Source organism: Poecilia mexicana, unplaced genomic scaffold (genome assembly GCF_051168715.1).
Source record: "Poecilia mexicana isolate PSO_F unplaced genomic scaffold, ASM5116871v1 scaffold_22, whole genome shotgun sequence".
Lineage (NCBI taxonomy): Eukaryota > Metazoa > Chordata > Actinopteri > Cyprinodontiformes > Poeciliidae > Poecilia > Poecilia mexicana.
The window spans coordinates 190,203-216,367 of record NW_028263391.1 but is presented as its reverse complement, the minus strand read 5'-3'; the positions used below and the strand labels follow the sequence as shown (position 1 = coordinate 216,367).

The following is a 26,165-nucleotide window of genomic DNA, read 5'->3' as shown; positions in this document are numbered from 1 at the left end:
TGCATTGATCTGTAACAAAAACTACATTCAGTACAAAATAGGTGTGAACAGAGTGCAGCCTTTAATCAGAAATATAAAATTTGCACTTGTGTAAAGCACAAATTCACTTCATAGAAACAAGATCCATCCATCCATCCATCCATCTCAACTGGCTCCTCTCAACATGAAGGAACAGCGACTATACACAAACTCCCACCCTCAGGGTGTTTGACCTGAGGGCAGCAGCTCAAACACCTGCGGTCCCTCAGAATTCTGCGAGCCCTCTAGAAATGAGCAGCTAATGATCTGGGTGGTGTTGATGACCTTCCCTAGTGGCTTCCTGTGTGCAATAATGCAGATAGTGTATCATCCAGATATGCCAGAAGACAGCAGACTGTCAGCAGCTCTCACCACAGGTCAGAAAATGGTCATTGCTGGGCCTTCTTCACTATCGCTGTGGGGATAGAGCTACTTTTGGGGTCTGCATCCTTGTGGACACCTGGAAACTTAAAAATATTTCCCCCTCTCCACACATCTTATGATGCCATCATCACCTGCAGTGCATTACCATTAATGCACTGCAGGTCAAACTTTCCCATTGTGAAGGCAACCTCTTTTTCTTCAAGGTGTTAATGACCAGTTTATCAACACCCCACCAGCCTGGTGAAAGCATATTCACCTAAATAAAGTTTTAAGATTTTATTCAATTATTTATTGGCAGTTTTACAGTTTCAGATTTTTCAACACAAATATGGTGAAAGGAACAAACACAAAGAGAGAATGAAAGAAAAATCAAAGAAACAAAGAGAGAAAAGTTTTTAGTCATCTGGTAAGTTCCTCTAGGTTCTGGATCACAGCAGATGCCACCTTCCTGTAAGCCTCAGCCTGGATGTACAAAAACAAAACAGAAGAAAATTTTGACACCGATAACTGAATGAGTTCCTCAAACTAAAAAGAAAAACTATTAGATAATATTTGAACAACTCTGCTCATAAACAATATGTTTATGAACAGACCTACACTTTTATTTCTCTAATATTTGACTATATGGATTTTTACATAAAAGCAACATATGAAAAAAGGTAGTAAAATAATAAGTAACGTATAAGTAATAAGTAAAAACTATGTCCTGCTGTGTTTTAGAACCTGTACAGTGATCCGGTAAACAGAAAATTCTTCCATCTTTGATAGGAAAGACTAGTATAACTTTAGTACAGTAATATTAATGGGAATCCGATGAACCGGTCACTAAGTGGTAGAGTATTACACACACTTTGAATCAGTGTGGATAATATTTAACACTTAAAAGACCATGATGGGCATTAGTGTACACAAATAATGGTTGGTTTAAATTAGTGAGAAAGGCCCACAGTGTGCCATTAAAGGTCAGCAAAAACAAACTATGCAGCTTCTATAGATGAGGAATTTTACCAAACTGTTACATAATTTTGGAGGAAACTTCAAGGTATTACTGAAACTAACTGAAGCAATCATATAAAAAATAGAATAATGTAGAAACCTCAGGGCTGTCAGGAGAAGAGATGACTATGGGCTGTCCTTTGTCCGACGTCTCTCTGATGTTTAGGTGAAGAGGGACGTCACCTGAGAGAAAAAAACGGAGTTCTGGTTCTAAGACATGGTGAGAACCAGAAAATTGCTTTATGGCACAAAACAGAGAAATTTTACAACAAATCCACAAGCTTTACATGAAATTAAAATATTTTCCAGAGAAAACCAAAAGTCACACTATAATGATCTGGTTATCAGGTTTTAAAAGATGCTTTTGACTATCTCACCTAAAAACTTGACACTGATCGTCTCAGCAAGTTGCTTTGCCCCGTTGGATCCAAAGATGTGGGTATGATGATGACAGTTGGGACACTGGAAGACGCTCATGTTCTGAACCAGACCCAGAACCTGCAGGCAGAAAACCTGCTGTCATCCAGAATTCAGACATTACCAACAGATTCTTTGTTTCTGCCCTGATAGAAAGATTACCGGCACGTTAAGTTTTCTAAACATCTCGGCTCCTCTGCGAGCGTCCAGCAGAGCAACATCTTGTGGTGTTGAAACAATGACTGCCCCTGCACAATGCACACAAACCCAAGTTTGGCAAGTTAAAAAAATGATCATACAAAGAGTCTTTTTAGGGTGTTTTTTCACACCTGATAGTCCAGTAGACTCGATTTGATTGGGGACCAAAAATTAAACATTTGTTACATTTTCAGCTGCAGAAGTTCGCATTCACACTACACTGTCAAACAATCCAAATTAACTGAAAAACCTGTTCCCCCCCATCGTTTGTGAGGGAACAGGCAGTGTTGTAGTACTCGAAATCGGTCTTGGTCTAGAGACCATTTTTGTATGGTCTCGGTCTCGTCTCAGACTCGGGATTTTATTTCAAGACTAGTCAAGACCGCAACTGTGGAAATATCACTAAACTTCCAGCATATTGTCCAGTTTATTTGTTTGTTTTCACTGGATGCAAAACATACTGATTAAAATCCAAGCAATAACGTGACTTACCAATTATGTGTTTCTGTTATTCCCCCCTCTCCCTCCACACTTTTCACTCGCACGTGGTGCTCTGAGCGGCAGAAGATGTCTGTCTAATCATCAGTGATAGAATGGGGTTAGGGTAACCCTAACCCTACCCTACCCTAAATCATAAGAAATCCGATGGCCACAGCTAACTCAGCAGTGCTTTGCTTTCACAGATGGTGGGGACTACATCTAACTTTTTTTGTCACTTAGAAAAGAAGCTTAAAGAAAGGTAAGCTCCGTTGATGTGATGATGTAAGCAAAGCTAGCTGTACAGAGACACATAAGCATTTGTGATGGAAAAAAAGCTGTCACTCGCTGGATTATTGTGCGGAGGTGCTGACTGACTTGTCGCATATATGGGACAACACTGTGTCCAAAAGTCTGTAAAATAGTGGTGTGACATTCACGAACGATCTGATTCTTCTGAACGACTCTTTACTAAGAAAATAGGACTGGAGCCTCACTGAGAGCCGCTCTTTGTTCTTGTAATGCTCTGTGTAAACTGCAGTAGCTATTATTATTTTATTTAATTATATATATATATATATATATATATATATATATATATATATATTTAATTAGCAAATAAATAAAACAAGAATGAAAGAGCACACAGAGCATGCGCATTGCACTTTGTTTTCGTTCAAAGTGGCAGCTGTAATGTCTGCCATGGTGTCAGACTGCCTGGCTTCATGTAGCAGAAGAGAGGGTGAAAACGGTCACGGTGAGCACCTTGTGCTTGGTTACTTCTTGCTTGTTGCTCTTGTTGCTCCAGGGGGACAGGGGGAGTCTGGACCCCCCCAATCTTGGAAAAATCTGGAATTGTCCCCCACCCCCAAAAGAAATCATGAAAGAAACCCTTTTATTTAAACAATATCAGTATAAAAAAGGCAATAGAAACAAAGAACGAAATATAAATCTGCCATTCATCTAAGAAAAAAATAAGAATTAATTTTTAAATGCCCCCCCCCCCCAACTATTGTTAGAACAATGGTTCAGTCCAACCTGTAGGAGGAGCAACAGCAGCACAGGCTCTGTCAGAGCCGGTGATGTGAGGAGCCAACTGTTGCTGCAGTTGTAACACGTTTTATTTACTTTCACTGATTGATAGGAAGAAACACACCGACAATAAACAGTTCGTTATTTCATTACTTTGGCTGAATCTTGATAAACTGCCACCTTATACCTTGGAAATCAAAACTAGCAAAACTGCTACATTGCTTTCATAAACTTAGCTCCTTTTTTTGTCGAAGGTAGCCAATATTTGAATTATATTTAACTCTCTAACTCTTACTTTAATAAGAAGAGTTTGAAACGGGAGGCAGTGGCTGAGCGCTAGCACTGGCCGACAGTTCTGTATGGGAACCGAGACCAGATGGGCTATAGCAGCTGGCAGTAAAACAAAATAAAGTATGCCTTTATTTCTTACCATCTTCAATGTTGAGCCTTTAAAACCACAAAATAAAATCTGAATATTTGTCTAGAAACCTCTGGTGCTGACCTTTAAGTTTATGTTATGATATTTCCCAGAAATTCAATTCCTACATATTTATAGGTTCTCAACCAATCAGGACATGGAAAAAAAAAACTTTTAAAGCAATTTAAGTTATAATTTAAAAAACATACCGAGAAACACTGCAATAAATCAATATTTATGATGAATTTTATTAAGTGGAGTTATTTATTAAAACTTGTTTTTATTTAGAGCCTTAAGTTTTTGTAAAGGTGCAGCAGAGATTAGATCTGTGACACTGAACCAAACTCGTATCTAAACATTTGAATCTTAGTTTGACTTCTATGGGTCTCAATAGGTTGTTTACTGAGAAAAACACTTTTGTTAGTCATTGCTACTTACTAGTAATTTTCGATGGTGCAGCTTGAACACACCCAAACAAATTTAAACCACATTTTACGTTACATTTTACTGTAACCCCCAAAATTGATCTTAAAAATTTTTCCTGTTTATGGTCCCCCCCAATAATGAGATGGGATTTACGTCCTTGTTCATAGTTGAGCGTTATTTACTGGCAGAGCATTGCCTCAATTGCTATGTTTAATGGTGCAGAGAATGGTGGTTTCTGAGATGAGCAATATGGGCAAACACCAGGGGCGTTATCTTTTAGGGATGGCACGAGACCAACGCGGTTTGTGGCATAGAGATGGTATTGGTTAAATTAATTTCAGTTCTAAATTTTTTTTTTTTTTTTCCTTTTTAAAGATTTTTTTTTTTTTGCTCTAATGGCCTTTATTTGATAGTCAACAGACAGGAAGGTGGGCAATGAGGGAAGGGAGAAGACATGCAGCAAAGGTTGCCAAGGCCGGGAATCGAACCCGCGACAGCCGTGTCAAAGACCAAGGCTTCCACATGTGGGTCGTGCCCAACCCCTCCGCCACCACAGCACACCCCAGTTGTAAGTATTTAATATCTAGCTGTTTTTATGGGAATGTGAATCTTTCAGATCAATTTGAGAAGCAATTTTGATCATATTTCACATCTTATCGTGTCATGTAGTGGAGGGCGCTGGTATTGGTCTCGTCTCGATATATATATGTCATCCTATTTGATGACTGCATATTCAGACAAACGAGGCAATTGAGTTTTTGTCTTTTACTAAAGATTTAAAAATTGTAACAGTTGCAGTGTGCCACAGCAAAGGGAAAATAAGCTGGTAAACAAGTGTAAAGAGCTTTAAGTCATTTATATTCTGCTGTTTTTCACTCTCTGTGATGGCACGCAGATCCATTGCCATAGCAACCTACACAACATCTCTGTGAACCTACAGGGCAGAGAGTAATATATTGACCAGAACTCCCTGCACTGTAGTTAGCTTCCTGCGTTTGGAGCGGTCTCCAGTCTAGTTGTATTCACATTGCGTTCCAATCGCATCAGAGTTCACTTCAGCCGAACTGAGACCGAGGTTTTTAGGCGGATCAGAGTTTGTTTTTTTAGTCCGTTTTGGAATTTAAATTTGCATTCACTCCCCCCAAACGAACTGGAGTTTCTAGACAAATGAATGAGAGTCTGATTAAAGCAAACTAAACAGGACTGGTTTGAAAACACCCTTAAAGGAGAACTGACCTGCAATGGGAATGTTCTGAGTGATGGACAGCTGGACGTCTCCAGTTCCAGGAGGCATGTCTACCACTAAGTAGTCCAGAGAGCCCCATTCTACCTAAAAATGCAAAAAAAACACATCAACATTAATGGGTGACAGAATGGGGAAATAATAAATATTCTATCTAACTTTTACCTGTCTGAGCAAGCGCTCTATAGCAGACATTACCATCAGTCCCCTCCAAACTACTGGGGATGTGTCCTGTACCAAGAAGCCCATTGACATACTGACAGAACAGAGAAGTTACATTAGAGAACATGGTTCACGTATATGTTCACCCACACATGTGACCCATAATTCAGTTTTTTTTTTTTTTAACTTAACCTAAATAGTTAAGTTAACTATTTAAAAATAGTTAACTTAACTTAACTATTTTTAAAAGAAAAAAAACAACTCACCATGGGACACCATAGTTGATAAGAGGAATCATTCGATTATCTAAAGGAAGGTGAAAAAACTAAACTTCATGTACGGAACAGAACATCTAATTCAATATCAACAAGGCTTAGCTAAACAACAGACCATTGTTGAGCTCTGGGTTTCCTTTCAAGTTCATCAGTTTGGGAATGGAGGGCCCATAGATGTCAGCATCCAACAGACCAACTGACTTGGACTGAGAGAGAAAGATCAGCTCCATTAACTTGACCTTAGGCATAGCGTGATCAAGAGCCAGAAATTTTATTTTTTAATCAAATCCACATTTCTGATTCTGCAGTATAACAGAATCAGAAATGTGGATTTGATTAAAAGATTCTGTGTCTGTGACACGGTTTAATTTTAAATAAATAGAAAAAGACACGAGTGATATCATACCTTGTCAATGGCCATTAATCCAAGAGCCAAGTTCACTGCAAATACACAAACACACTATAGAACTCAGTTTTATCATAATCTTTAAATAAAAACTCACCTTTTGTTTTAAGATAAAGGTATTTACAATAACAAGATGAAATATATTGTTTAAAAGTATGTTTCCATAGTTCAAGACATGAATCTGTGGTTGAATGAATTCAGTCTGTTTAAACTGAAACTTATTAAACAAGTTTAATCTGTTTCAGATAAAATATGTTTAATTTAATTTGAAACATTAAAATAAACAAATTCAATGTTTCATCTACACTAAAAAGTGCTTCTAGAACACACACACACCCCTGCTTTTACTGGGAATAATCAACAAAGTACCAGTTAATCATTGACAAAAAAATTGTTATTCATTAAATCCTATAAACAGGAAGATTTGAGAGAATTAAATGCAAAACATGCACATTTAAGCCTTTGTGTTAACGATCTCTAGGAAAAGTGATACATTTTTCTGCAGAGGAAGCCAGCAGTACCTGCTGTTGTCGACTTGCCCACGCCGCCTTTCCCTGAAGCAACAACAATCACCTGTTTGACGTCTCTGATGGGCTTCTGCTTAGGTAGACCTCTGGCCATTTGCTGCTTCTGCCTATCCTGCAGACCTTTTTTGTTCATCGACCCATTTGACTGCATCCCCTGAACCAGAACCAAACATAGAGAAACAACATTTAGTTTTGATGCACTTTAAAGTAACTTCCAGAAAACTGCAAAACACCTGAAACAATGAGTTTCTTTAAATCAAAGCTAAGAACCCACATGGTTAGAGTTGCATTTGATTAGTAATAAATGGAACATTTAACATACTTGATGTGAATTTGCTTGATGATTTTGATGATGGCATTTGACAAAATGTTATATTTATTGATGTTGGATAATTGGCTGCTACATTGTTTATGATGTAAAGCACTTTGGACTGCTTTGTTGCCGAATTGTGATATACATATAAACTTGAGTTAGCTTGATATTGACACAACAATGAGAAAACATTATAATGTCCATAAAACACAAGGTAGAAAACAAAATGGACTTTTTTTGCTTGTATAATATTTCCACCTAAACCTGGAAAATTACAATTCCATTTATGAGTGGTCAACACAAAATATATTAAAAATCTCATTCATATGTGGCAGACAGGTTCTGGACTTAATTAGGTAACAATATAAGATTGTTACCCAACATACAGACCCTTTCCAAAAATATGAATATCATAGATAAAATTGTTTAATTCCCATAATTCCATTGAAAAAGCTAAACTTTCATAGATTTTAGATTCAGAGCCCACAGGTAAAACAATTTCAAATATCTGTTTATTTTTACATAATTTGGGCTTCCAGCTCATAAAGCCCACAAAAAGGACTTTAAAAAAAATTAGAATTCTGTCATGATGTGCGGTGGTTGAAGATGAGGAAGACACCGGTGAACCCAGGTAGTCATGATGAAATTATAATTTTAATAAAGAACCAGGAACAAACTCAGAATATCAGGCAGCACTGGAAACAGACAGATGAACAATTGACAGAGCAAACGACGAGGACTCGACAAGGAACAAAGATAACAGGTGGGTATAAATACACAGAGGAAACTAGAGTCACCTGGGATCAATCAAGACAACACAGAGACTCACAGGGGAAAATGGGACTAGACGGAAAGAAACTAAAACTCAACACAGAACCTAACAGTACCCCCAGTGTTGTGTTCAAGACCACCTAACCCGAGACCAAGACAAGACCAAGACCAGAGTGTATCGAGACCGAGACAAGACCAAGACTTTTGGGGTCCGAGACCAAGTCAAGACCAAGACCGAGGGGAGTCGAGACCAAGTCAAGACCAAGACCAGCGGCCCGCGCTACATGACACAATAAAATGTAAAATATGATCGAAATTGCTTCTCAAAATAATCTGAAAGATCCATATTACCATAAAACACCTAGATATTAAATACTTAATACATTTTACCAACATTAAATATTCCATTTATGTGCTAAAAAGTGTGATGGTCTCGTGCCATCCCTAAAAACATAACGTCCTGGGCATTTGCCCATATAAGAAACCACCACTGTCTGCACCATTAAACATAGCAATTGAGGCAATGCCCTGACGGTAAATAACGCTCAACTATGAACACTGACCAAGGAGCAACAAGCAAGAAGTAACCAAACAGAAGGCGCTCATCGTGACTGTTTTCACTCTCAGTACATGAAGCCAGGTAGTCTGACACCATGGCAGACATTACAGCTGCCACTTTGAACAAAAACAATCAAAGAGCAATGTGCATGCTCTGCATGCTCTTTCGTTCTTGTGTTTTAGTTATTTGTTAATTTAAATATTAACGTACATAATAAAATAAAATAATGATGCAGTGTACACAGAGCATTACAAGAACAAAGAACGGGTGTTCTGTCAGGTCAGATCACGGTGTTCTGTCAGATCAGCATACGTTGTCAGATAGTCGTACGCTTAGCTCAGACATGCATACGCTGTCATTACCATATGATTTTATTTAATCAGCAACATAGAATCATGACGTAGATCATCATACACTTGGTTATTAACAGTTGTATGGCATCCAGCTGCAGCCAGACCTGCTTTAAACACACTTTGAAACCACGACAACGCATGTATATCCATCTAGTTATCACATTATGTCATATTATAAACAATTTAATTACTTATTTTCGTCATAACTTGTTGCGTATACTGACAACTACACATATGCTATTCTGACAGCGTATGGCTATGTTATAGAACACCGGCTATATCTGTCAGACACGTCATTACCATAAGATTTCATTTAATCAACAACATAGAATCATGACGTAGATCATCATACACTTTGTTAATAACAGTTGTATGGCATCCTGACTTAGCGGTTAAGTGAGTTTTACACGGGCGTGTGTTGTAGCTGACTCCAGCTGCAGCCAGACCTTGCTTTAAATACACTTTGAAACCATGACAACACATGTATATCTATATAGTCATCATTGAAAACAATTTAATGACTTATGTTCATCATAACTTGCTGCGTATGGTGAACTGACAACTCCTCTGACGGTCGGATTTCTTAATGCTTAATGCATGTATGCTATCCTGACAGCGTATGGCTATCTGATAGAATAACGGCTCTCAGTGAGTGACACTCCAGTCCTATCTAATAAGTAAAGAGCCGTGGAGAAGAATTGACTGTTTCTGAATGTCACCTCACTATATTGCAGACTTTTGGACATAGCGTTGTCCCATATATGTGACAAGTCAGTCAACACCTCCGCACAATAATTCAGCGCAGTGAGTGATAACATTTTTCATCACAATGCTTATGTGTCTCTGTACAGCTAGCTTTGATAACATCACGTTAACGGAGCTTACCTTCTTTGAGCTACTTTTCTAAGTGACGAAAAATGTTAGATGTTGTCCCCACCGTCTGTGAAAGCGAAGCGCTGCTGAGTTAGCTGTGGCCATCGGATTTCTTACTATTTATGCAGCGCTATTATATTACTGACGATTAGACAAACATTTTCTGCCGCTGAGAGGAAACCACTGCGCGTGTCCTGGAGCGCCGCGCGCGAGTGAAAGGTGGGGAGGGTGGGGGGAGTAACAGAAACACGTAGTTGCTTGGATTTTAATCGGTGCGTTTTGCATCCACTGAAAACAAAGATGTTAACAAATAAAGTGGACAGTATGCTGTACGTTTAGTGATATTTTCACAGTTGCGGTCTTGACTGGTCTTGAAATAAAATGCCGAGTCCTCAGCGCCCGAGACCGAGACAAGACCGAGACCAAATGCGGTCGAGTGCGAGACGAGACCGAGACCATCAGAAAACGGTCTTAAGACCGGTCTTAAGACCAAGACCAACTTCGAGTACCACAACACTGAGTACCCCTCCCTCAAGGGACGGCTACCAGACGCCCCAAAAAGGCACAACAAAAAACCCATCAGGGTGGGCGGAGGGGCGATGGACAGAGGACAAGGGACCACAGCAAAACAAAACAAAATCCCAGAGGAACAGTCCGGGAAGCGAACCCCACATGGGAGGTCCAGCGGTCGCCGCCGCCGCAGGAAGAGGAGTCGAGGAGGCGGGTCCGGCGGTCGCCGCCACTGCAGGAAACACTCGGGCCGTGGGGCCGGCGGAGGCTCTAGAAGGCTGGCAGAGGGGCCGGCCGGCTGGAGGCTCGGACGGAGCACTGGGAAGCTCGGACGGAGCACAGGGAGCACTGGGGAACTCGGACGGTGCACGCCGCCTCAGCGCGGGGACAGGCGGAGGCTGAGGTTGGAGGGAGCGGGGGTTCCGCCCAGGGGCCGGGACCTCCAGCGGCTCAGGGCAGAGGTGACGACGGTGCCCAGGGGCCGGGACCTCCGGTGGCTCAGGGCAGTAGCGCCGGGGTCCGAATCCTGGCGGGCAGATAACCAGCCGCGACCCCAGCCAAAGATTAGGGCTGGATGGAGCCTCCCCACAGAAGTCCTCCGCTCCAGATCCCCGCCGCGGCCTCTGTCGCCTGGGTGCGTCGAGGTCCGAGGCGAGACCCAGTTCCTCCAGCAGCACCGGAGAAGGCAGGATCTTAACATCTTTGTAGAGATCCTGTTGAGCCAACTCCAGCTGCTGCTGGATCCAAGCCTCGCTCCCCCAAACGTTGGCGTCCTCACCTTGTCTGTTGTCGGGTCCTTCTGTCATGATGTCTGGTGGTTGAAGGTGAGGAAGACGCCGGTGAACCCAGGTAGTCATGATGAAATTATGATTTTAATAAAGAACCAGGAACAAACTCAGAATATCAGGCAGCACTGGAAACAGACAGATGAACAATTGACAGAGCAAACAACGAGAAAGAACAAAGACAACAGGTGGGTATAAATACACAGTGGGTAATCAGGGAAACTAGACACATCTGGGATCAATCAAGACAACACAGAGACTCTCAGAAAGAAATGGGACTAGACAGAAAGAAACTAAAACTCAACACAGAACCTAACAAATACTATGAAGAAATCAGACAAAACTACTTCTCAGATTTTCTCTTCAGAGCAGTAATGCATTTAGAGATTTCCTCCACTGTTAAGGGGCTGTCACAATAGTTTCTATCTTCTAAGTCAGTGTTTCTTAACCTTTTTTGGGCCAGCAACCCCCTATCCATTATCCTGGTCCCTTGCCGCCCCCCACCAAAGAAATTGTAGGTTACTTTGCACTGAAATATTATTTTATTATTAATATTACTATCACTATTGTTGATGTTTTGATTTTTTATGCCTTTTTGTATTTATCATCAAAAGTAATTTTCCAGAGAACAAAAAAGCCATGTGAATAGAAATTATTTTTACAGGCGTCTACGAAAAATGTAATGAACATTCAACTTAAAATTTGTAGGCCTTTTATTTGACCACAAAATGACCAGATACAAGATGAACATGCCAGTTTAAACTTTGATCTATTTGCAAAACGACTGAGCTCTGCAACATTAAAACATGGATAGAACTGCAACTACATTAACCATAACTCTTCTTTTCTCCAATGTTTCTGTGAGTTTCTGGTGGAGCAGCTCTGTGCTGCATTCAGGAGAATGGGACATCAGAGTGTCATCCATAAAATTTCCCCCACATGCCATAACTGTGCAACAGAGCTTTCAGTGGAAAAACAAAAGTTCCAGATCATTTTAATGCCATTCATATATGGAACAGAAACATGGATTATATCTTTATATAGGCCTGTATATTGATTCATAGATTAATAGTTCGTTGCTCCGTTCTATGTCCCGGTTCTACTGTTTCAGAGTTTTGCGCAACGTGCGCATCTTTTTAATTTTTTTTACCCCATAAGGTCGGGAAGCGCGTATCGATGGAGAAAAGCAGACTTACGTTAACCATTTAGCTCCGGTATTCTGATGATTAAAATTCAAAAGTGCTCTGGTGCTACTGTTTCATACCAGATCACGCCATCTATCGAGGTATCACCCATGGAGGGATTTTTTTTTTTATAAATAGGTTCATTTTTCTGAGGGATATACAGTGGGGTGTTGAGAAAATAAATTTAAAATAAGCTAGTTTTAAAACTTAACATGTCTTGATTCAAATACCCTAATTGTGGTTTTAAAATCAGTAACGTATTCTGGCCTATTGACCTTTATGTTACCTGTAAGTTACAGCAGATGGTTTGCTAGGATCGTTTGAACTGCCTTTTGTCTGTGTGGGAAAACAATACAGTAGAAGTTCTAGCTTTTCACACTCATCTGTGAAAAGCCGTAAACACAGCCGGAGTTTCTGGCTTCAGACAAAGGGTAAGAGATAGCTCCTGGTTGGATGAGCAAAGATACGCCTTATTTGAATAAACTGAAGATAAGAATGCACCTTCACTATAAAACTTTCTACACAGAAGTAACAAATTAGATTTGCTCTTTGGACGTCTTTGCTTTTCTTTCTTTCTTCTTTCCATTTATGTCAGGTAAATCAATGTATGTCTCCGTTGTTCTGCAGTTTCTGTTGTAAGTTTATGCATTGTCTTATATTGTATTAAACTCTGTAATTCTGTGACGTCAAGACGCATTGTTGTTTTCCTTGTGGCCACATGTGGCTCGCCGGGAGGACCTGGGATCCAAGAGGAAGAGAGAGCCAAACTTTTTCCAAAATTAACTAATTCAGAGAATCTCTTCCTTAACAGAGGGTATCGTGACATATTTATAAGAGCGATTTTCTGTTGTCCTTCCATGGAAGCGTGCAGCATCCAGACGAACATTAAAACACTTAATATAAGTTGCTGCAGGAACGCAGTATAAGGGGGAAAAGTGATGACAATTCTAGGGGCCCTGGCCAACAGGGGGCCCTCCACAATTTAATTATTTATTTTTTGTTCATAGAAATAAATAAAAAAAAATCAGGGCCCTGTCAATTACAAAATTAATCATATTGTATTTTCAAAGATTGTTTTTAGCAGTAAAAATTTAATCTTCCCACTGCCAGATTAAAAAAAACACACATCCATAATTGCCCTGAACCCCCCCAACTGCATTAAATGGTTCATTCCTGGTTGGAGCGAGAGTGACGCTGTTACCAGCAGTCAGTGGAAGACACAAACGACTGTAGCAGTTACTATGCTGCTAAGAAAAGTTATAAAATCAGGTTTTCATATAATAGAGAAGGAGAGAGAAAAAGGCAAGAGTGTTAATTTATAACCCAGTTTTTCTCCAAGAGAGGTGGGTAGACTGTGTGAGATTATCAACCATTTAGCACAATTAGCTTAGCTACAGACTACTACTACTACTGTTTGCCTCATTTTCACTAGCATTTCATGAATTAAGGAAAAAATTACCAACCTATTCATATATTTAACTTGTCCTTTGTACCTTTTACCACTTAAGAGTCAGTCAGCAGCAGCTCTAACTACCATACCAGCATAAACCCTCTTCCTCCCCCGTCCCAGTGAAAAAGGTGAGCAACACTGTGTTCAATAACAAGCTAGTTAGCATCATTCCAGGGAATCCATAGGGATTTCTCTGTTTTTGCTCTTTTTACAATTACACAACAAAAACAATGTATTTGTTGCTGACAGAAATTCAAACAACCTTTATAAAATGATAATATAAGACAAATATTTTTTTCACATTTTTTAAAAAACTGTCATTATGTTGTGACAGTATGGTAAGAGAGGTAATCTGTGAAAAATCTATTTCCTCTGCATTCTCCCAGTGCTAGAAACAACCAGTCAGGAGAGTTTTAGTGCTGTCAATCACAATCTCATGTGGTGCTGCTCATCCTTCCTCCCCCTCGATTTGTGCAGTGCTGCAGCTAGCATAGCACAGAGCTGTGCAGATTCAAACTGTGAATGCTCAGTTTAGTTAGCATAGCTACCAATAATGGCAGATAAATGGTTTCTTGTAATGATAAGTCGTTTCTCCACCATTAGCACATTTAGCAGTGAGTGAATGAGGCTAATTGACAGCACTAAGAACGTCCTACTAGTTCTGATTGGTTGTTTTGGTCAGAACGGTGCATTACTTTAACCAGTAATAGTAATTCAGGAAGGAGATTGGAGGAGATTGATTGTTTTCACAGATTATCTGTCTAATAACAAACTGCTATGACATCATGACAGCTTTAACAAATATGGAGAAAACATATTTTTTTATTGAAGTTATATACTATAGCTTGAATAAAATGCAACTACATAGCATTTTTGAGAAGTCTGGATTGCTTTATGTGTAGTTGCACGTTGCTTTTGACTGTTGTTGGGAGAGACATTTCAGTATCTAAAACTAATAGGAAAAATGTAAGCAACCAACTTGGATACTGGATGTGGACTGTTGGATGTTAAATTCATGAGCAGTAAATATTGTGCTAGTATCAGTATTGAACCAAAGAAAGCAAGGCAGATGCAAGCTTTTAAAATTGTGACGCTTTTTATCGGTCAATTAGATTCAAAAAATTGTTACATTAGCTGTGCGGGGGGCAAACAAATTTTTTGTCAGGGGGCCCAAGATTCCTGGCGGCGCCCTGAGTTGCTGCTTTGACTTGATCACAGAAGCCAAAACATATGCACAAAAGTCCTCAATAAAACATAAAATATTTGAAAATCAGATGCCAGACAAGTGAATCACAGCAACGTCATCAGTTGGTTTAACGCTGAACTGATGTGGTGAAGCTACCAGTAGCAGGAGAACGGAGCTGCGCCAATAAGCTACAAACATTGAGAAGAAGAGCTGCCATTAGGGTTGCCACCCGTTCTTTAAAATACGGAATCGTCCCGTATTTGGCTGTTAAATGTTGCGTCTCGTATTGAACCGATACGGGATGCAATTTGTTCTGTATTTCTATAAATGTCCGATAGACACACCTATCACACACACCAACACTAAATGTAACAATAATGACCAAAATAAAACACAGGAAATATTAAGGTCAGCTAAATTCTCGTTGCAGGAGCTAAAGAACCCCAGAACGCTACGGACCGACGTAGCGTTCGGTGAGGCGCCATCAACCGGGATCTTTTTAAAACATCCTCGACCTGATACTCCACCGCCCTTAGAAGTAAAACCTCTCGTAAAGATACTGACGTGAGAAGGAAAATGCAAATCCCAGGCTGAAGAATGTTAGTAAGGATGAACACAGGCAATTTAAAAAAAAAAAATGTGTCCATCGTGGCGCAGTGTGCTGTATGATACTAGACAGAATAAATCAAGAGAGGAACACAGTAGACCCTGATATGGTAACATTTTGCTATGATTAAGTTTCTTATTGTGCTTTTAGTCGACTATATTGGTTTGATTATTTGCTTATTTAATGTATAATATCAGTCAAAATAATACAAATGATCATTTAAAGAACAAAGCATACATTAGATTAACAGTAAATACATAAATATTTCCTACTTTAAAAGGTTTGTTAGGGCTTTCTGTATGTTTTATTTTGAAATGTTGATATATTTTATGAATTCATTGTTCAGTGGTCATTTATGCACCAGACACAGTGACAGTGACACTGGTCTAAAACTGCCCAGGGGCGGTTTTAGACGGGGGCCAACAGGGTACCAAAGAAGTTATACTAAATAAATGCCTAATACTCAGTGGTGGATTTTTTTTTAACCTTCACAATTTTGCTTTTACAATGAATTAAAAATTATAGTGCTGCACTTTTAGCTGCTGTATGGAGATAGGATCACACTTTCAGGGATCCAGTGTGATCCAGGGATCTGCAAACTGAATCTCTGGAGACGCAAGTGGGTCTTTGGCTCACTTATATCAAATGATGAAATATTGCTCTGTTTTTTTTTGTTTGTTTCATTCTTTTTCAAGTGTTGCCATGGAAAAACACTGACTATCCTGGACCCTGTGGTAAATCTGGTCTAGAACCAGCCTCCAAACCTAACTCCTTATTTATATAAATATTTTGGTAATACTCTATAAAATATCAGAATGTTCACATAACTTTCATACTTTTAGTTGTCTGAGGACACATTTTGAATATCAAATCAGGTGTTATGATCAGTTACTCAGTGGTTTACCAAATACTTTTTACACTTGCTTGACTAAACATATGTAAAGTATACTACTCTGATTGGAGTATAGTTTTGGGGTACTCTAAGTCTAACCAACCTCTATGCATGAACAGTTGCTCTATGGATCACTTTTTAAAGACAAAAAACACCGCCATAAAATATTGTCTAGCACTGCAGCGGACTGACCCGTGACAGTAGGGCGACGCACCGTGGTGGGCGTCCCTTATTTTGATTTCTGAAAGGTGGCAACCCTACTCCCAGGTACCTGTAGTGTGAATTGCTCAACACTTCTAGCCGAGTGTGTTTTTGGCTCAGATCCTGTAATGCAACCGCACTTTCTGAACTTTTTTTAAGCGTCACTACCCACAGGAAGTGTCACTAAACAATGAGGTTGGTGTCATCATATTTAATAAAACTTAAATCACATATCTGATGGTATTGCTTGTGGTGTTTATGTGTACAAATAGAGAGGAATATAAAGTAATGTTGATAAGTTGTACTAGAATAAAATTTCATCTAAATGATATAAAGTTAACAGCCAATTTTATAGTTGGTGGTGATATCCAAATGGACAAGCCAAAATTGTAATAATAAACATTCCCACACTACTGTCAGAAACCACCAACAGACTACGAGCCATATCTACAGTATTTGTCCGTGTGTTCTCTACTGGGAAACAGTTTGTAGGTGGTTGATGAGGGGAAATAAACTAAAAAAAAAAAAAAAACGAAAAAAAACCCGAGCCCCATTAAGACCCAGATTAAGTAGTGACAGCCAAATGGGGCTCAACGCAGATGTTTGTAAAAGATTAGGTGGCCATGTCATTTCCTGATCAAAATACAACAAACATAAATAAATGGATTTGAAAATGTCTCTACTTTCTCTAAGATCTCTTCAAAACGTAGCAATTACTTGTATGTGAAGGAATATTCAAGAATATACTTTTTTATGTTTAACTTGAAAAGTGAACTTTCGCTAATTTCTTAGGCAAGGGGCCTAAGAAACTTGACTAAAAGGAAAGGTTTCTTTTTAATTTGTAAAGGAAAAAATGTAAATATAATATTCTTACAGGAAAATCATTCAAAACATGAAGATAGCATCTTTTGATCTAAACCAGGGATGTCCAAAGTCAGTCCTGGAGGGCCAGCATTCTGCATGTTTTAGTTCTCTCCCTGGTTTAATACACCTGGATCAAATGATGGCTCATTAGAAGGCCTAAGAGGAACACTGACAAGCTGAAAAGGTTGTTACCACCACCAGGTAGTACTTAACCTCGTTCAAGATTAATTTTATGAGAAATGGCCTTCTAAACAAAACATGTTTTTACCCACACAAAATATTTAACAATTTTTGCAATGAACAAAATCTAGTTGTCGTGTGGCATCATCTTAATCCCAATTGTACAAAATTCTCATGGTTTGGCTCAAATAGCAAATCAAGACTTGATCACTAGCTTATAACAAATGAATTATTGACCAATGAAATCAATTCTGATATTTCTCCTGCACCGCTAACTGACCATAGTCTCATTTCCTTACAAATGAAACCTCAAAACTGGAATTCAGGCACAAGTATTGGAAATTTAACTATAGTCTTCTTAAAAATGACACCTACTGCCAAAAAAATCAAAGAATTAATCCAAAATATAAAGGACTTTGAAGATTTAAATAGTAGAGATGTGCCGATCAGGTTTTTTCCTCCCGATACCGATCACCCATGAGGGCCGATCACCGATACCGATCACCGATACCGATCACATAATTATTATATATATATTTTTTTTTATCATAAACACTACCGGTTACATTATGTGGAAAAAGGAACCATGAATTCACCTTAATTTAGACAAAAACTTGTTTTTAATAACTTTTTTCAAGAAGAAAACTAAACAAAACAGGCATTGTGCAAATTGTACTGCTATTGATAATACTATCTTTAACAGACTGATAACATATGAAGGCTCTGAAGAGGCTAAATAATACCTTTGTATTATTTAGCCTCTTCAGAGCCTTCATAAGTTATCAGTTTTATTTTGGCTCTTTAGCCAAAATAAAACCTCTCAACATTGCCAAAAAGTTCAAGTATAAAATTTAACATTCAAAGGCAAAAACAGGTTCCATTACAATAAACCATCCAGAGTTACTGAATGAAAACTTCCTGTTAGCATGGCGGCTAGCTGATTACTGCTAGCTCTGAGTGGCTGTTTCTGACTGAGCGGAGTAATTATGCAGATCAGGGAGGAGATCGATTATTTTTTTAGAGATTATCTGTCTCATGTTAGGACAGCGACAGTTTTAATACGTTTGTAAAATGTATTTTTTAAGTTAGATGCTGCAGCTTCAAACAGGTTCGGTGTGAGAGTCACTACCAGGTGGAGCAGAAGCGAAGCTCCGTCTGTCAAATATTACTACCTGTAGCGTAGCAGCGGTTCAACAGCGAGAGCAGAACCAGAGTCTTACATCGCAGCTCGAAGACTTAAATAATTTTGCGGGTTATTTGTTTAGCTTTCTGACCGTCATGCTAATCCGGGTGAGTGTTTGTAGCTGTGCGCTGCTTCACACAGATAAAGAGCAAGATGGATTGAGGAAGGAGAAAAAAACACTGCCTACTTTTGTAATCTGGAAAAAAAGAAGACAACAAAATTCTATCAAATCATGAATAATAAATAATGTAGAAACCAACAATGAAAAATTAATATCAACAGATTTTTAAATTCTATAGCAACTTGTATACCTCCAAATTCTCAGAACAAAAATCTCACACCTTTTTTAAACAAATTGAAACTTTTATCCCTAAAATAGAAGATAATTGCAAACAGACTTGTGACAACAATATTACAGTTGAGGAACTTGATAAGGTCAATCACTTCTCATTAAACAAAGCACCTGGTCCGGATGGACATAAAGGAAACTTTTATAAACACTTCTGGGAAGACATAAAAATATTACTACATCAAGTTTTTACAGAAATTTTTTAAAATCACACTATACCTACTGCAATGAGACAAGGAATTATTATATGTATCCCCGAACCAGACAAGGACCCAAGATTTATTGAGAATAGAAAAACTATTACACTCGGAAATTCAGATTATAAATTACTAACGTACATATTTACCATACGTCTCCAATCAGGAATCTCAAACATTATTGCAGAATCACAATCTGGCTTCTTAAAAGGAAGGTCAATCCACAACAACATTAGACTTGTAAAGGACCTGATTGAATATAGAGACATGATCCAAGATGATGGCTTTGTTCTTTTCCTTGACTTTTATAAAGCCTTTGACTCGGTGGAACACAGATTCTTATTCTCAGTTTTTGAACATTTAGGTTTTGGATCAAACTTTATTAGCTTAATAAGAGTTCTATATCAAAACATTAATGATTGTGTAATGTTAATATTCTAGCACCACAGCTAGATTTAACATTGATATTGGAATTCCTCAAGGGTGTCCCAAATTAAATAAATAATTATTTAAATAAATATGGGGAGCCATATTTATTTAATTTAGTTGCAGAAATGTTAGCCATCTATCTTAAAAACTGTGCAGAGATTGAGAAATTAGATGTTTTTGGTACAGAATTAATCATTAGCCAGTTAGCAGATGACACCACTGTTTTCTGAAAATATCACAAGCAGGTTCCAATTGTAATTGATAAAATTAAACTTTTTTTCAGAGGCTTCAGGACTAATGCTTAATTTAAAAAAAATGATCTTATAGCCATTCATGACACTTCCCTAAAAGAAATATCTAGCATTCCAATTAAATCTGAAATGAAATACTTGGGATCTGTTAGAACCAAAAACCAAGAATCAACCTTAACTATTGAAAACAAGATTAAAGAATGTAAATCCAAACTTAACTCATGGCTCCAACGAGACTTTTCTATTTTAGGATGAATTTGCTTTTCAAAAATGTAAAGTTTGTCGAGATTAATTTATTCAACCTGCAGCACTGCTGTCCCAAATAGCTTAACTAAAACTATTAACCAAATGAACATGAACTGTATTTAGAGGAACAGGCCACACTACCTACGGAAAGGTCATATGGACAAAGACATCAAAGATGGCGGTCTGAAAGTAATTGACTTTGAGTGTCTTAACGGAACCCTTAAGATTAATTGGTTGAAGTCCTGGATTAAAAATTAATCCAGGTGGTCTAAAACTTGTTCTTCTAGCTGATTTCAAAATACATAAGTTGCCCATCAAGCTATCAGAGTTCCATAAACAATTGTTACTATACTGGAAGATGCTCTACGTACATAGCTACTCACCACACTGCTCTATCATATGGAATAACAGATTCATACTACATCACAATAATTCTTTATTTTACAAAGATTGGATGGAGAAGAATATCTGGTTTATTATACACTTAATGGATGCTAATGGTTGCATGTTAAACTACGAACAATTCTGTGCAAAGTATCAATTCTTTCCCCCTAAAGCTGAATTTACCAGATTATATAATGCCTTACCAAATTAATTTATTAATCAGATTAAAAATATAATAACATATCATCCGATGACCCCACAACTACCCAATTTGTCTATTAATGGAATATCAATCACTGACCAAAAATTTTATAACTACACAATTAGAAGCTGTCTAAACAAAACTTTATTCCCTGGGAAAATAAATAAAAATAACATTCTTTGAAAATTAAAAAAAAAATCAATTGAAAGATTAAGAACACTTTATTTAAAACTCCCCATACAGCCAAAAGCTAAAGAAACGCACTCAAAAGTTTTAAATGCAATTTACCCCTCCAAAGAACTACTAAGAAATTGCTTTAATAACGATGACAATAAATGCTCAGTCTGTGGAAGCAATGTAGAAATAACTGACCATGTCTTCTATGAATGCAATCAAACCAAAACTATTTTGGAATTCCTTAGAAAGGTGGATCAAATCAAAAATTGCACTTCCTGAATCTATTTCTAGAGATATGGTAACTTTTGGAGAGTTACTGAAAAACAAAACAATAGAACTGTTGTAACCTAATTTTTTGTTTGGCAAAATTCTTTATTCATAAACAGAGTATTGAGATCATCCCCAGTTTTTATTTTTAATCTGAATTCCAGTTATATTTGAAATCTCTGAAAAGTACTGAATCATACGAAGACCTGACTGAAATATTAATGGAATTGCCCTCCAATTAAGATTAATGCCCTCCAACCTAACATATGAGTCCCCTTGTTGCTGCTTTAGTTATTTTTTTTTTCTATCAATATTACTTTATATTTCCATTTCGAAATCTGCCTCTACTATGCCCTCTACAGAGTTATATTGTAATCGCCTTACTTGTTTGTGTTCACTTTGTTTAAATAAAGTTTTGGGGGGGGGAAAAAGCTGCCCCGTATGCGTGCAAGCAGTTAAGAGGCTTAAAGAGATAGAGGAAGACAGAATCTAAAACAGCCTGTTCCAGTCTTTAATATTAAAGACGTGGTGGATTTTATGTCCAATTATTCTCCGAGTTTTCCATGTTATTTTTTGCGCTCTTCACATCCATTCAGCCAACGGTGAAACCGTAAGCTAACCTCCCAGCTAACCTCCCAGCATAAACACAGACACAAACCTGACCTGTAATCTTTTCAGCTGCACACAGCAACCTGCTCCGTGTTTTATCTCGGTCCCGTTTCGGAATACTGAAGCTTTACTGCCTGATATCCTCAGTAAATGGGATAGTCTGGAGTATGTGAACAGAATCATGTTTAGTTCCGAGAGCTTTCTGCGCATCAGGTTTGCGCATAGTTCCATGTTCAGCATTTCTTTTTTCTTTTTTTAAAATCTTTATTCAGTAATCGTCAAAACATCGACAATATATAAGGACAGAAAGAAAAGAAAGAAATGTGCCAGGGAAGGGAGGAGGGGGGTTATAACCAACAAAAAAATTACAAGAGATTAAATTTGTGTAATAAACTTACAGTTTTCATGGCTTTTGGATTATTAGATGAGATGATGGTACCATTGAAACTAGGGTTGCCACCTTCAAGAAATTAAAATAAGGGACACTCCCCACAGCACGTCGCTCTACTCTCATGGGGGTGATAGACACTGCAGTGATAGACAGTGTCTTTTGTTTTTAAAATGTGATCCATAGAGCAATTGTTCATACATAGAGTACTGGTACTCCACAATTGTACTCTAATAAGAGTAGCATACCTTAAACATGTTTAATTAAGCAAGTATAAAATGTATTTGGTAATCTGCTCAAGTACTGAGTAACTGATCATAACACTTGATTTAATAATCAAAATGTGTCCTCAGGCAGGGCTCCAAAAGTATAAAATTTATGTGAAAATTCTGGTATTATAAAGAGTATTACTAAAATATTTATAGAAATAAGCAATTAGGTTTGGAGGCTGGTTCTAGACCAAATTTACCACGGGGGCCAGTGTTGTCAGTGTTTTTTCATGGGGACACTTTAAAATGAATTAAACAAAAAAACAGAGCAATATTTCATAAGCTTCAAATGAGCCAAACAGCAACTTGAGTCTCCAGAGATTCAGGTTGCAGATCCCTGGCAGATGGAAAGTGTGATCCTATTTCGATACAGCAACTAAAAGTGCAGCACTATAATTTTAAATTCATTGTAAAGTAAAATTGTGAAGGTTAACATAATCCACCTCTGAATATTAACAAAAGGCATTTATTTAGCATAATTTCTTCTGTACCCCTGTCGGCCCCCATCTAGAAACGCCCTTGGGCTGCAAGAAGGTTTGTTGGAAAAGCAACCCTGTGCTATTTCAATAAACAATAGCACAGAATCAAGAAATGATTTGCTGTCAAAAAAGGGAGCAAATTTTCTTGTTTTTGGAAGTAGACACCAGACAAATCTTAGCAATAGACGTATCCATTATATTGTATAAGATAGGAACTGGCTTTTGATTGATAATCATAACAAAGCTAGAGGGAATGACATCAAGGGCAACTTTAAATTCCTTAGCAGTAGTTGGAAATTTAAAATGAGACAGAAATTCACTATAACTGAACAATGACCCTTGATTATTAAATTAGCTGTCTTACATACATGTTCACCAAATTGAGAGAATATAAAGAGAGGACATATAATTAGGAATGAAATTCCCACACGCGGTGGGACATGACATGGCAGGTATTGTTTAATCCATCTGACTTTTACAGTATTATTTAAGGTAGAAAAGTCCAGGAAATTTAATCTTCATTTGGATTCATGATAACAGACTTTTTAATGTAATTGATTTTGTGCTTCCAAAGAAAATGTAATAACATCTGGTCAATCCTTTTACAGGTGCTGTTGTCTACAAAGGAGAAGCCAAATAAACCAAACTAGAGAGGCCTTCTGTCTTAGACATCAGTGTCCTTCCCCTCAGAGTTAAATCTCTGTGCAGCCAGAGATTTAAATTTTTTTCTGGTTCTGTTAACAGCAACACATCTACTTTTATGATTTTTGGTGAAGGTAATTCCTAAATATATGACATTTTGCTTACCTTCTTCCAACCAACTTTTTCTAAACCTTTTCTAAACCTCCCCTCTACTCTAATTTAACACTAACAATAACTCTTGATTATTAAATTGCTGTCTTACATACATTACTTTTTTTTTCTAGGAGTCAATGTAGAGTGGCTTATTCTTGTCACTCTAAATGACAAGAATGTAGTGATTCTTGTCTACATTCTTAGATGTTCATAGAACATCTAAGATGTTCATCATCTTAGATCAACATTTCATCTAAGATGTTCAGTAATTCTGAAAAAATATTTTCTCTCTTCATTTGACATTTGATCTACTGATTTCAGGGAAAGTGTGGTTAAGTTGGGAATTATGGAATCTTCAGTTAGTCTTTTTCCCCCTAGATATATCCTTACCACATTTTCTTAAATATTTTCCCATTTCAAACTTCATAAGTTCTCAATTCAGCCCCAAAACATTCTCACTATCAGCTTTGGAGCAGTATCAAAGAATCAAAGATTCAAAGGTGTGGATAATACAATTCTATTTTAAAAGTGAGTTGCTCAGTTTCCAAAATGTGAACCTCTATTAACTGCTTGATTGAAAGTTTAACTTGATGTTTATGGCACAGTGATCTGTAAGGGAAGTTGGCAAGATACTACTATTGGATATTTCTGATAAATGGTCAGACACCAGCCTGTTAGTTTCTGGGGTTTCTTTGGTTTTCTGGGGTTGCTACTGTGCATTCCCATTCACCACTAGATGGAGTCCTTGAGGCAGCCGGGCAGAGGCTCCTCCAGTACGTCATCCTCACACCTGGGATCAATTACCTCCTTGATGCTTAAGAGATGTGGAAGCCAGTGCTTCAATGTTGTTCAGTGATGGTATCTCTAGCCCCTCTGAGTTATCGCCGAGTATCCGTTGTTGACCCTGCTTCTGCTGAATTGAAAGTAATTCTTTCCTGTGACATCTGTTTTCCTGAGGTGAAACTTGAATCCAGATCTGGCTTTGACTCCTTGTTTCCTTGTGACGTTGCAGGCACTTACCCCGCTCATGCCCGAGTCTTCAGAACCTCCAAAGACAGTTGAAACTCACCTCCAATCCAAGAGATCTGACTGGCAGTTCCAACACTCCTCCCACGCCTTCAAGGACTTGCCTACCTGTCCCCCCTCCGACGCTGCCTCTCCATCCAACTCAGTTCACCTCCTCCACTCTCTTTCGAAACACTTTCAAGACCACTCAGAAAGTAAACCCCAGAGACCAAAGGACCCCCGGACAAACAATACCCCTCCAGCGCCGTTACTCATCACCATTTTTGTAAGTGCTTACCCGAACTCCTGCAAATCATTCAGAAATCCCACGGACTTGAACTCACCCTCTCCCCTGTTCTCCTCAGTGCACTGCCTGCAGCAGTCTGTTCCTTGGACCAGAGACTCATCTGATTTGTTTTGTGTTTGCAACATATCTTTATTATTTACGTCTTCTCTTGGTGGTGTTCTTGCATGTGGGTAAAGTCACTTAAACCCATCATGACACAGCCAGTAATCAATGTGAGCTTTGTATGATCGTTGCTTATTATGCCATGTGTATATTCTTTTTGAGGGGAAGTCCTTCCCCCATATACCTACTAGACTAAAGCATTCTATAAAAGCATTTAAATCCCTAAGACCCTAACCCTAAAGAAAATAAAAATAAAAGGATGTGAAAACTTCACTCAAATGTAAATTGTACTTTTCCTCAGTTTTTCTCTTATAAAGATGTAACGCGTCAGTCTGTGCACCGAAGCACATGAAATTCATCTATGGGGTAATTTCATTCTCACTAAAAAAAGAAAGCAGGTTTGGATCAACAGATTAACTCCAAACAGGTTTTATTATTTTAAGGTGATCAAGGCGTGTAGACAATCACACATATATAAGTAGCAGCACAAAGGTGAGCCGCATAATTGTGGAGCGTTTTGGATTTGATGGAGAACATCGCCAATAGAAGATTCAGAGGGAGAGATTGTTCAGAGACCATATTGATCTGCTGGGAAATGATGATGGTTTATTATCGTTTAGATTAATCCAGACTGATCATCCTGAAGCTCTGAGCAAAACTTAGAGCCGTGCGGTACCAGTCCAGATGCAGTCATCCTTCAGTTGAGCCGCTCGCTTGGTGAATGCGCCTTATGGACAGAAAGCGTCTCTATTCTGTAAATGTATAACTTCTGCACATGATTCTACTATTTAGAATAAACGTGCCCTTTCCCCACTCAAA

The 26,165-nt window shown here is 38.2% G+C and overlaps 1 protein-coding gene and 1 long non-coding RNA gene across 3 annotated transcripts; one reads left to right on the top strand and one right to left on the bottom strand.

Moving 5' to 3' along the window:
* Positions 1–38: 38 nt before the first annotated feature.
* nubpl (nucleotide binding protein-like) lies at positions 39–22,273 on the bottom strand. 2 transcript variants are annotated; one of them, XM_014973534.2, is made up of 11 exons: positions 22,056–22,273; positions 6,974–7,133; positions 6,453–6,487; positions 6,162–6,252; positions 6,038–6,077; positions 5,775–5,865; positions 5,603–5,696; positions 1,978–2,063; positions 1,776–1,896; positions 1,499–1,608; positions 39–864 (listed from the first exon to the last, which is right to left on the bottom strand). In XM_014973534.2, the coding sequence occupies exons 1-11, from the start codon at positions 22,239–22,241 to the stop codon at positions 802–804; spliced, it is 1,077 nt and encodes a 358-aa protein (XP_014829020.2). In that variant the 5' UTR covers positions 22,242–22,273; the 3' UTR covers positions 39–801. The 2 variants fall into 2 exon arrangements, with proteins under 2 accessions (XP_014829020.2, XP_014829021.2); XM_014973535.2 differs by having other exon boundaries at positions 1,499–1,581; positions 22,056–22,226.
* LOC148152679 (uncharacterized) lies at positions 21,835–26,165 on the top strand. Its single transcript, XR_015761921.1, has 4 exons — positions 21,835–22,002; positions 23,746–23,913; positions 24,945–25,223; positions 25,303–26,165. It is a non-coding gene; the product is annotated as an uncharacterized LOC148152679 (long non-coding RNA).

Excerpts from the sequence above, each read along its gene's own strand:
- nubpl (XM_014973534.2), bottom strand. The coding sequence starts at position 22,241 with ATGCTGAACATGGAACTATGCGCAAACCTGATGCGCAGAAAGCTCTCG. Across the intron at positions 6,488-6,973 it reads GGGCAAGTCGACAACAGCAG|TGAACTTGGCTCTTGGATTA; the intron begins GTACTGCTGGCT and ends GTGTATTTGCAG. Across the intron at positions 5,866-6,037 it reads ATCAACTATGGTGTCCCATG|TATGTCAATGGGCTTCTTGG; the intron begins GTGAGTTGTTTT and ends CTGTTCTGTCAG.